At 35.8% G+C, this 12,774-nt stretch overlaps 2 protein-coding genes across 2 annotated transcripts; both read left to right on the forward strand.

Annotated features, from left to right (window-relative positions):
* The first annotated feature begins 3,319 nt into the window (after positions 1-3,319).
* On the forward strand, positions 3,320-4,149 carry LOC132034245 (proteinase inhibitor type-2 TR8-like). The gene is made up of 2 exons (XM_059424535.1): positions 3,320-3,472; positions 3,623-4,149. The coding sequence occupies exons 1-2, from the start codon at positions 3,427-3,429 to the stop codon at positions 3,931-3,933; spliced, it is 357 nt and encodes a 118-aa protein (XP_059280518.1). The 5' UTR covers positions 3,320-3,426; the 3' UTR covers positions 3,934-4,149.
* A 6,078-nt stretch (positions 4,150-10,227) lies between these two features.
* On the forward strand, positions 10,228-11,042 carry LOC132034246 (proteinase inhibitor type-2 CEVI57-like). Its single transcript, XM_059424537.1, has 2 exons — positions 10,228-10,365; positions 10,531-11,042. Exons 1-2 carry the CDS (start codon positions 10,320-10,322, stop codon positions 10,821-10,823), a joined length of 339 nt encoding a protein of 112 aa, XP_059280520.1. The 5' UTR covers positions 10,228-10,319; the 3' UTR covers positions 10,824-11,042.
* The last annotated feature ends 1,732 nt before the right edge of the window (positions 11,043-12,774 follow it).

Here is a 12,774-nt window from a genome sequence, read left to right on the forward strand (position 1 = left end):
GTCCGCTATGGCGGACACTGGACTGCGGCAGCGCTTGCGCTATAGCGGGCCCGTGCTCGCCATAGCGGAGGTGAGCATTTAGTGAAGTTCGCGCGACGGGATGACCGCCGCCCATGCGGGCCGTCTCGGGCGATAAAATCCCGATTTTTAAACACTTAGTTCCGAATTCTTTATTCATAAAACTCCAACACAGTTTCCAAGGAGAACTTAGGGCAAAATTCTAAGGGTATGCCAAGAATACTCTTGAGAGGTAAGTCTCAACCATTCCTTCCTTCATTACGCATTTATCTCCAAGATTATCATCTTTCTAATGGGTCTACAATGGTAAATAGAGAATAGTAACCCTAAAACTTAATAGACCTTCAATATTTTGTGGGTTATGAATATTATTGTATGATTATCATCGAAAGGCCTGGGTTATCACTTTTCAATCAAGAATTGAACTGTTAGAGACATGAACTAAGTGAATTGAGACTTAGGGTTTCATAAAGACGGGAGCTTGACCATAGAAATTGCTTGTAAGAGATAACTTGAATGAATTACCTTATGAATTGATAGTTTATGGGTGCTAAGGTCAATGTTAGGATGGTTTATACCTAGTAAGCATTCACCCATTAGAAAAAGGTAAAGTGGAAGGGTGTTCATTGAATTGATATTGTTGATTAGAGTGATTGTGACTTATTTAGCATCTTAATTGCTAGACTTTGAGCGTTCCGAGGCATTACGAAAGGGAAAGGCTATAGCGGAGTGATTCGCATTGTTCCAGCTCTGCAGTTGAGGTAGGTTACAGTTTACTTGAGTTAGACTTTGATTAATTGATTGTATGTGTTATGAGATTGATAGGAGAAAGCATGTCCAGTCTTTGGGCATAATATGTGGTTGAAATTCCTACATGCTATTCATAATATGGGCTTAATGCCTTTATTCGATGTATTGTGATCTATATTTTGATGACAATTGTGGTGAGAAGTTAATATGATCTTCTTGATGAAATGAAATAATACTTGATAATCGATCATTGAAAGTGATGTGACAATACATAAATATACATATGAATATATATATATATATATATATATATATATATATATATATATATATATATATGTAGGCACATTTGACAGGGGATAAGGATGTGACCTAGATTAAAGGCACATTTGACAGGGGTGAGGATGTGGCCTAGTTGTGAGCTCGTGGTCCGAGGTTCGTTCCGGAACGAGTGGTACATGGACACCATGGGTCCCCTATAGGTCATAGCTATTGGGCAAAGACACCAATTAGCATGTATGTACATGAGTGATCAGTGTATGAGTAAGTGAGAATGTTATTGGGAGGTTTATCCATTCATTGCGATTTGTTAATATCTATGGTTGACTTGATTTGTTAATATTATTGGTTGACTTCGTGTGGGCTATCTGATTATGTGTTGTCGACTGGATTGTCTATTTTATTGATTTTATGATTCATGCATGATACCAATCTTAGTCGGCCTATGATATCTACCAGTACATAGTACCAATACTACCCTGCTGCATTCTTTTGAGTGCAGATTGTGATCCAGAGACTGCTACTCAACCTCACATTTTGCTTGAGGCCATTTGCTGGCAGATTGAGAATGAGCTTCTATCCGTGCCAGGCCTCCCAAAAATCTTCCTTTATCTAATGTCTATTTTCATTCCAGACATTGATGTTTATTTATTTTAGACATTATGAATTCCTTAGACATGTTTTGGATTAGAGTTCTTGTACGCCGACTTTTGAATTTTGGGGTTGTAATAGTTAGGACTTCCGCATTTACATTATTGTTTTATGGCATGACTACTTTTGATTAATCTTGCGTTTAATTTGTTATGAACTGAATGAATTGGCTAAATAAAAATGGACTTTGAATGAGTAGATGGTTAAGCGTATTGGTTCGACCACTAGGAGTTAGTGTGGGTGCCAGTCATGGCGGGTTAGGTCGTGACACATGCACCATCAGATTGTTCATGTTACTGAAAGAAAGTATGCTCCATCATGGAGAAATTCAAAGGTGGATATGTGGAGAATGGTTGGCTCACTCAGACCAGAAAATATTCTACTCACAATGGTTACAAATGGGAAGAGTATAGCAGGAAGCATGGCTCTGGGGAAGGTGGGTGTGGAGCAGAATTAATATCCCAAAATACAAGTTTATATGCTGGTTGGTTGGCCATAACAGGGTCCTTACTAGGGCAAGACTAATCAAAAGAGGGTTGTGCCAAAATAGTAACTGTACCATCTGTGAGGATTAAGAGGAAACAGTGGAGGATTTGTCCTTTCAATGTTCTTCTTCACAAGAATGCCTTAGGCTGATTCTACAATGGTTGGGCATGGATATCCAAAATCTGGCACTTCAAGGGCTATGGAGGAGAATGACAAGGAAGCTTGGGGGTAAGAAATGTAGAGAATTCGTGTGTGCAGTCTTGACAGCCTTGGTGTACAGCATATGGAGAGCAAGGAATGAAGCTCATTGGAATAAAAAAAAATTCACATCCAATCATCATTAGAGATCGAATAAAGAGGGATTGCCAGATTAAATTATACAATCACATAGATAGGAGAATGAATAGACAGGGGAGGGAATGGATACAAAGCTTATACAGTATAAATACACGCATAGTAGATAGTGGATAGAAGAATAGATTAAATTTTGGACCTTGAGAGGGGTAGCAGCCCTACCTGGAAGGTATGCAAGTTTCTCACTTTTCTGTACAGTTTACAATTGTGGATGTTTTGCTGGTTTTATGGTGATTAATAAAGTTTTTTCGTTCACCCAAAATAAATAAATAAAGATGAATTGAATTTCTTAAGGACTATGACATTACTATCCTTTATTATCTGGGTAAGGCTAACGTGATAGTGGATGCCTTTAGTAAAAAATCAGCTAGTATGAGTTGCTTGGATTGTATTTCGAGGTTCCCGATTGGAAAACTGTATGGTTAGGGTGGGCCTTTCTTATCCGGACAGGACCTTGTCTAATAAGCGTGGCAACGCTGTATTCAATAGACTTTGCTCAGGGGAGTAGGTGGCATAATTTGATTTAGTAGGACTTGTAAAATGTATAGTATGTTTAGCATGACAAAAAAGATTTATGAAAAAATTATTTTATTTGAAAGAGAATCTGACCCAAACTAATTCGGGGATCAGTATATGAATTAAATCCTCACCGTATTGTAAATAATTTGAAAAAAAAAAATGTTAAATCACTGCTCTTATTTTAGATGGGCAACCTACAGGAAGTGAAAGCTACGTATATTTTATAATATATCTACATTATTAGAAGGAAACAAAGTTAGGCGTGATTTTCATGTGTTGTCCTGCTAGATCCCTCATCTGCTATAAGTAGGTGGATAGGATAAAACTCCTTACTCAACAAAAATCAAGTAACACTAAAATTATTCGAGTATGGATGTTTACAAAGTTAGTTACCTTGTTCTCCTCCTTTTATTTGGTAAGGTTTTTCTTCTTCTTTTCTTTTCACTTTGATACTTATTCACTATTACAATTAAGCAACATTTTAAGATATTTTATTTGTTATCTTATTAGATCCAATGTGCAACAATACTGCTAGAGTTAATTAATTTGGCTATGTTGTACGCAGGAATAATTCTGCTTGTCAGTAATGTCGAACAAGTAGAAGCCGAGACTTGCTCCAAAAAATGTGATGAGAGAATTTACTATGAGATTTGCCCAGGAGTAATTCGTGACATATGCATTAACTGTTGCGAAGGGAAATTGGGTTGTGATTATTTTAGTGGTAGGGGAGATCTTGTTTGTAAAGGATCGAAAACAGACACAAGCAAAGCGGAGGATGATAAGCTAGAAGGATGTAACTATATCAGTGAATTAGAAACTGTCCGTTGTATGGAGCCAGATGCTGTCCAAAAATTCAAGAGGTTACTATATCAGTGAATTAGAAACTGTCCGTTGTATGGAGCCAGATGCTGTCCAAAAATTCAAGAGGTTGTTGTTTCCTAATAAATAATCTGAACGTACTCTATGTATGTATCTATATATATATATGATCTGTCATGCATGTAATTTGTAACATGGTGCAGTGGAGCTTTCCACAGCTTTGTACTTTAGTTTTCAGTGTGTTTAATAATGAATGGAAGATGTTTTTATCTACGTTTCTTCTATTATCCCTCTTTTATTATTTAAAATTTCAAAATATGTAATCTCATGATCATTATGGGACCAAGTCTATGAAGATCTTGGTGAGAATTTTTGCCAATCATGTGGAAATTTCCAATAATCGAAAGCCCTCTTGGGTCTGGAGGAATTTTTTCTTCTTTCTCATGAATTTGCTGTGTAATTCTTGAAAAAAGAGTCTACATATCAATGAAATTACTGCAAGGACTTGTAAGAATATTGAAGCCATGGATATGGAAATTATTGTGTTCTTCTTCCTAACTTGCAAAGAACATAAAAAAAGTTAAAGAGTGGTGGCGGTGAAATAAATGAATTTTATGGGTTTTTTTGTTGAAAAAATAAATCATGCATATTGATTGTTGCGGTCTAATGCGCATTTGTTCTAAATGAGAAAAAGACAAACAAAAAAAGACATAAAAATGGAACAAAATGAGGAAAAGGGTTGGTGGCCGTAATGTATCCTTAATTAGAGATTTTGTATTTGAGATCTTGGTATGGAGAAATTCCTAATATGAAACAGTACCTCTTTTTAAGGGGCTTTATGCTACAAGAATCCAAATTAATTGTCCTCAATTTAAATACCAAATACCAGATGAGAAATTAGAGACAAAATGAGAAAAAAAAAATAAGGGCATGTTATAAATATTATATATTTATTTTGAATTTCTATTTTTGGCGAAAAGTTAGGATTAGTGACTTTCGGACCAAGTTAGTTTTTCCTTATAAATAGAGGGTTCTCATTTATTGTAATCTCATCCCTCAAGAGAAATAAAGAATGCTCCTCTCTTTCTCTACAATATTCTTCTTGTTATAACAGTTATTAGCACAAGTCTCTAATATTTTGATACGATATTGGATAGATCAAGTGCTCACTTTTCTCAAAATCTTGTACTAGAAGCCAAGCCAAGGACTTTCTAGCTAGCTTTACAGGCCAAGCTGATGGAGAATGAAGCTATGAAAGCACCTGAAGACAATCATTTGGGGGCTTTCAAGCTATAGCTGGGAGGAAGAGTGCAAGAGTCCAAGAGTTCAAGGCCCAAAGCTTGCCTCTTAAAGAAGACCAAACATTTGTATGTGGCTATAATTGCAAGCTTGGTACTTGTTGCACATGTCGAACATGGCAAGTAGTTTAATAGTTGTGGCTAGGACATATAAAAACAAAAACTATAAATACTTGTCTTTAGTCTATTTTCATTCCTCGTATTTTGATTGATGAAACTTGTTTGGTGTAGTTTTTCCTTCTATGGAGTTTATTAATTGCTATGCATTAGTGGGAGGATTCTCTTATCCCTTTGCTTTGAACCTCTCTTGGATAATTTTGGATTTGATCTCCATGTGTGAGTTCAAGTTTATCTTCTCCCTTGGATTGATTCATATATTTGTTTGTCAATTGATAGGTGTAGGTATCAAGTCCTATGTTTATTAATCACAATAATTAGTTGATTAAATCCCTTCATTCTTCTATCTCACCTCATATTTCTTCCATCTCGTCTATCGATTTCTCATATATTTGATTTTCGCGTATTTTGATTGTTGTTTTCCTACTTTCCTAATTATGATCCTATCATTTGATATCAGAGCTTTGGCTAAAGAGTTGTTCTCACAATTCTTAATCCTAGCTTGTCTTATTTTGAAAAATCTCAAAAATCTAAAATTCAAAAAAAAAATTGTTTCAATCAATCTTGTTTGTTGTTTTTTTACACTAGATTTGTGTTCCCTAGTGTTGTTTGAGCCTAGATCTAAAATTTCAAGTCAATTGGTGGTGATTTGAAGTTTTCACCATTGTCGGGTTTGAAGGTTTGAATAACTTGAAGAACAAGTTAGTGTATCTTGAAAATTGAGTGAGAATTGAACTTCAAAGTTATTGGGCTTTGTTTGCCTAGTGATAGAGGTCAAGAAACTGAAATTTGGAAGAAATTCAAGCTGATTTGAAAAAGTTGAAAATTTGAATATTCAAGGTGTTCTTGAAAATCTTCAAACATTCTTAAGGAAGGTGGAAAAAGGACAAGTTTGATCTCAAAACCCCAAATTCATATGGAAAAAAGTGTTATTAGGTTCAAAAGGGGTAAAATATCTAAAAAGGTAGTCCAAAGGGATAAAAGGTTAAGAACTATCAGAAAAAATCGGATACATAAATATCAAAAGAAAAATTGCCGTGCAAATGTTATTCAGCACCTAGCACCACCTGTAGTCGCATATGCTACTCACAGGTGGCACATGTGATCCATGGACCTGCAATAGATTGTGACAGAGAACTTATGATTTTGAGTGCCCCATCTGCGGACGCATCTGAGAGCCACAGGTGCAACCTGCGTCCCACACACTGAACACCACATCTAGCGGATTGAACATTTCAGGTTTTTGACTTAATTCTCATTACATTTCACTTTCTTTTCCTTTATTTTGATCTTCAAAGCTAATTAACACTCGTAAATGTGCTTACTTGATTGTTAGTTAGTTGTTGTGTCCGTATTTTATTTCGTGCTAATTTCTTTCTAGATTTTCTCATTTTATTTCATTGATACTTCTTTGGCTCTGTCTGTTAGCTTTTATCGAGTCATCCATTGTTTGATTTAACTAGAATCTATTCGTTCACGTAGTCTTAGTATCCTTGTGAATTGATTGGACAAAGTTCTTTTATCAACTTTGGATAAGAATTAGTATGGTAAGGATTGAGTGTAAACACGAGTGACATAAGGAACTTTTGCCACTAGCGTTGTTTGCTAAGTTTTGCAGGTACAGTGTCTAACTCTGGAGAACATTCCCAAGGAGGGGAGGACTCAATATCTATCGAGACTTGGCTTGCCCTTGTCCTTAAAGAATTAGCGGAGTTAAAAACTGATATTGAAGGGATAAAGGGGCAAATGGAAAGTTGGGAGTCTAGGAATTGGTCTAGGTTGAGACTACAAGTCGAGTTGGGATTCCACAATCCAATGTTGGAGAAGGAACAAGCAAGAATCTGAGTATATCACCGACTCTTACTCCGGGACAATTGTATACGTTATGCCTTCCTCAACCCACCCGCACAAATCCCTAAAACACACAACAACCTACTTCTTAAAATACTAACACTGACGTCTTTGTGAGGCAAGCCACCCCTCACCTAAACCACCAAACATATCACCTGTTACCTAACTTTCGGTCTAATTTCGTATTCCGGTAAGTGTGTAAAAAGATTTTATATTTCTACAAGCTATCTTGATTGGATTGTAATTAAAGGATTAAGAAATCAAGGTTGTGTTCCCTTTAGATGAGATGTAATGTTAGAGGTGTTAATATGATATACTTCTAATGGATTATTATATGGTATGCACTTAATCTCTAAATGACTTCTTAATTTACCAATAGTTAGAAATTATTTCCTCTTTATGATCTTCCCAAATACAAAAGAGTTGAAAGTAAGAATGATTAAATTCTACCAAGTAAACTCTTGTTATTCCTAAGTGAGTTTATTAAACTATGGTTAATGCCCCGAGTTCTTGTTACTAATTTCTACCAAACCCTAATTCGCCTTCCCAAGCAAAATAAGGTTTTATGGCTTAGGTTAATATTTGCAACCATCAACCAACTTGAACGAATAACAAAAATAAGTAAAAACCAACAACCCATTATGCATATATTCAATGTTAAACACCCATCATTGGGTCCACAACCTTAGTATTAAAATTAGCTACTCATAATATTTAATGTAAAACAAAGCATTGAAAGAGTCATTAAACTTACAACAGGAATAAAGAAGATGAAAAGATGAAATATGTCCTCAAAAGCTTCAAAGACAATGAGTATTCAATGCTATGGAGTAAAGTATCAAAAACTAAACATGGATGACGAGAAAACCCTAAACAAACTATTTATAAAGGTCCAAAAACGCTGAAATACATATGACAAAATTTCCCCCAGGGGAACCTAAAACGGACCGTACAACATAAGTACAGTCCGTAACTTTTGTACGATCAAGACTCTTCAGAATTAGGTCTTCTTTTACGCGCATGTGTATGGCATGTCCTTAGGAAGTACGGTATGAAGTACGACCAGTAGAAATATTCTACGGTGCATACAATCCACCGTATAAAGCATCTCAAAATTTTGACATTCTGTTTTTGCATCCCAGTTACGGCTGGGACATACGGCCCATAAATAATATGTATGGTCCGTACTTCTCTTCTTTTTTTGGACTTTTGGTGCAATTTTCTTGTTTTTGCCTTTTGGTTATCAATTACTTGAAACATAACGAAAACACATCAAAACGATACAAACTCAACTAAAAACAAGTAAAACTTGTCATGCATCAAATGTGCCATAATTCTACGGCACATCATCACCCTCCACAAGATGAACCCCCACAATAAGTACCACCACGAGTAGCACTACCTCTACAAAATGTCCCACAAGTACATCTACATGCACCCCACCTCCTCCTTTACAAGACCTTCACCAAGAACCTTACCTACACAAATTTCTAAACCCTCTCTATGATGACATGGTTGAGGAAGTTTCCCAAGAAAGATGGTGGGATGAGCCACGACAGGGAGGAAGACATAGAAATATTGCCAACCGGGATAGAGGAAGACAAGGAGGCATTGGTAGGAACCAAGGCATGGGATGGAAAGGTTATGAATATTGGGGTGATCAAGATCAAAATTTGAATACCATCAAGGTGAACCTTTTCAAGTTCAGAGGTAGTAGTGACCCGAAAGAGTTCCTTGAGTGGAAGTTGCAAATTGAGAGGATCTTTCTCACCAACGACATCTCGGATGCTTTGAAAGCAAAGAATGTCCTCACTCAATTTGAGGGATATGAATCCACTTGGTGGGACTCCAAGAAGCAAGCGCGAGATCAACACCACACCTATGATATTCCGACTATTATCAAGACGTGCTTAAGAAGGTGTACATGCTAAGGCAAGTCAACAAGAGTATCCAAGATCGAAGAGCATTTGAACTATACAAAGGTGATAAGATTTGTATCCAACTTGAATCATGAAATCTCCAAACCCATGAGGCTACAAACTTATAGAAGCCTAAAGGAAGCTTTTCATAATGTTCCGAGGTTGAAGTGCATTTAAAGGAAGAGAAGTCATACAAAGCAAAGAGTGATTCACCTTCATCATGGAGCAAGGGCAAAGTTAAATGTAAACCTTCATTCACATGGGAGAAGCCCAAGACCACTACTCAAACTCCCCAACCCAAAGTTGGTTACAAGGCAAAGGGAGACGACAAGGCAAAGGGAGGTAACAATGCCAAACCTAACTTCCCTTGACCTTCTACTATTCAATGTTTTAACAAGGTAGAGGACATATTGTAAGTGAATGTCCTAATAGGAGGTAAATTGTAGCCATAAATTATGGCTACCGTACTGATGAAGAAGAAGAGTGTGGTGTTGAAAGTGATGATAAAGAACCGAGGGATGCACCAGGAAGAACCCTTTGATGGTGATGATGAGCGGGTGGAGGAAAGAGTGAACTTTGCTTGTGTTGTACGAAGAATCATGAGGGCAATAACAAAAGAAGAGCTTGAATATTGACGAGGAACTCTCTCTTAGTTATAACTTAATTTTCTAGTGATAGCTTAAGGGAGTGTGATTCCTCCATTGAATATTGATTGACCTTGATTTTACATGAGTTTACTCACTTGTGTATTCATGTAATTTAGGTGCTTTTGATTGAATTCGATAGGGAGGTGTTGGTAACCAATCCAATATTGCCTTTTAATTTAGTAGGACTTGTAAAATGTAAAGTATGTTCAGCAAGACAAGAAAGATTTATTAAAAAAAAAAAAAATTGAAAGAGAATTAATCTGACCCAAACCCAAACTAATTGGGATCAGTATATGGATTAAAACCTCACAATTTCCCCGCTCTTTGATAGTTTCTTTTTTCCAAATTAAATCCTCACCATTTCAAGTATTTAATAATTTGGAAAAAAGTAAAATCAAATGATGACTACTCGTATTTTTTATGGGCAACCAGGAAGTGAAAGCTATCTATATATATGATATATCCACATTATTACTACGAAACAAAATCAGTCATGTCAAGTCATTTATCATGTGTTGTCCAATTAAATCCCTCATCCGCTATAAGTCGGTGGATAGAAAAACACCCTCCTTGCTCAAAAAGAAAACCAAGTAACACTGAAAATATTGAGAATGGCTGTTCATAAAGTTAGTTACCTTGCTCTCCTCCTATCATTTGGTAAGGTTTTTCTTCTTCTTTTCTTTTCACTTTGATACTTAATTACTCCCTGTTTCAATTAAACAACATTTTAAGATATTTTATTTGCTACTATATTATTGGATCCAATGTGCAACAGTATTGCTGGCAACACTGAGTTAATTAATTTGGCTATGTTGTACGTAGGAATAATTCTGCTTGTGAGCAATGTCAAACATGCAGATGCGGAGGCTTGCTCTAAAAAATGTGATCAAAATCTTTACTATGAGATTTGCCCAGGAATAATTCGTCCAACATGCATTAACTGTTGTGAAGGGAAATTGGGTTGCCAATATTATAATGGTAGTGGAGATCTTGTTTGTTATGGATTTAAAAAAGACGAGGGCAAAGTAGAGGATAATCAGTTAGAAGGTTGTAGTTATAGCAGTGAAGATGGAACTTTCGTTTGCGATGTGGAAGATGATGTCCAAAAATTCTAGAGGCTGTTGTTTCCTAATAAATAGTAATCTGTACGCACTTTATGCATGTATGATTAAGAGCATGACGATACATATGATCTGTCATGCATGTAATTTGTAATATGGTGCGGTGGAGCTTTCCACAGCTTTGTGCTATAGTTTTCAATGTGTTTAATAATGGATGGAATACGACATTCAAACACCTTTATAATAGTATCGTTGGCCCTAAATTTTATGGTCGTTATATATCCATAACAATATTGATATTTAAATAAGATTTTGTTGTTATCGGCAAAAAAGATGCATAAAATATAATTTTTCATTTTTAATTGCCAAATCCTAAGCTTATTACACTTTGTATAATAAATAAATTTTTTTAATGATGGAAATATATATCCATATAATATTTTCTGTCATAAATAGTGTATTAAAGTATCAAGATATTTGGTAAAAATCTCTAGACTTATTATTGGTAATCATAGATATTCCATTTTTATAAAGATGGTTAATTATTATATTCCAAAAAAAAAGATAGCTGCTAAAAGGGGATAATTTTACAAAGAGTGTACTGTTATAAAGATTGCTATTGTCATTATATACAGGTAAAACAACTGTTATAGAGAAGTAAAATATAAAATAAAAAATCGGTTCCAAAAAAACCTAGACTTAGGACCGTTTGGCCATGAGAATTATTCACTTTTTCCGGAATATTTTTTTAATATATGGTGTTTGACCATAAAAATTCCAAATACAACTTGTATTTGAAATTTGGAAAACAACCAAAACCTTATTTTTCACTTTTTGCATTTTCTGTTTTGGACCTTTACTTTTGTTTTTTTTTTTCAATTTTTACCCCAAAAGTTTTTATATTGCTCAATTTTACCCTAAAAGTTCATACAATTCTTTTCACTGGTCAGAGGCAACTTATGTTACTCTTTGCTCTCCACTCCAACAACATTAACATCATGTGCTAAAAAGCCTCTAAAAGAAAAGAAGCAAGTGGGAATTTTGCAACACAGCCATATTTAGAGATGCTATATTTTTTGTGTACACCAGTCAGCCTCCAAGTTGCAGCCTTTTGATGCAAAGAAACCATCGGTTTTGAGTACTCCATAAGCTGAGCTCAAGTATAATTGGTATATTTCTCGCACTAGTTATGTTTTTTTTTTTTTTTTTGGACCAATATGACTTTTTTTTTTTTTTTGATAAATTACATCCTTCAGTGGATGTGCATCTTATTCCATCAACAAAAAGTTACAAGATGATGCACCATCAATTCAATGGAGCTCCCACAAAAGTTAGTCCGTAAGGGCCCCCGGGACTATGTACACTACCGATTAGCTTACAAAAAAAAATTAGTCTTATCATATCTAATCCTAATGCTAGGAAGTTGGCCTTGTCCTGGGCTTGATATGCACTCGGCCTTTTTCCGCCTGATATGCACTTCTCGCAATGTGTAGGGAGTCGATGCCAATTAGTGAAAATGTGATTATCCACCTCTGAAGCAAAGATACTTAGCAAGCCCATCCGCTACTTGATTAGCTTCTCTATAACAGTGTTCAATGCTGCAATCCATCCGACTTATCATACTCATGATCTCCTCAATAATACCTTTGAATTTTAGATTGTTGGTGCCCTTGTGCTGTAGCATCTCAACTATCATAAGAGAGTCCAATTCCAAAACAATGTTATTGCTCCCATTCTGCAAGCACCATTGCATGTCGTGTTTAACTGCATAGGCTCGCCATCGAGTCACATAAAATATGTGACAAAGAACACCATAACCATGTTGCCCTCAAAGAGTTTCTAATAACGTTCCAATACCAGTTCCATTGCCAGAGGCTACCATCCGTATTAAGCTTGACTTTGTTAGTATCCGGCTCTTCACCCATCTAACTATTTTCCAATTAATAACCAAGCCCACTTTTCAATACGTTCACAAATAGCCTGCCTCCATTGTCCGGCACAACTA

Source organism: Lycium ferocissimum, chromosome 10 (assembly GCF_029784015.1).
Source record: "Lycium ferocissimum isolate CSIRO_LF1 chromosome 10, AGI_CSIRO_Lferr_CH_V1, whole genome shotgun sequence".
NCBI classification, from domain to species: Eukaryota; Viridiplantae; Streptophyta; class Magnoliopsida; order Solanales; family Solanaceae; genus Lycium; species Lycium ferocissimum.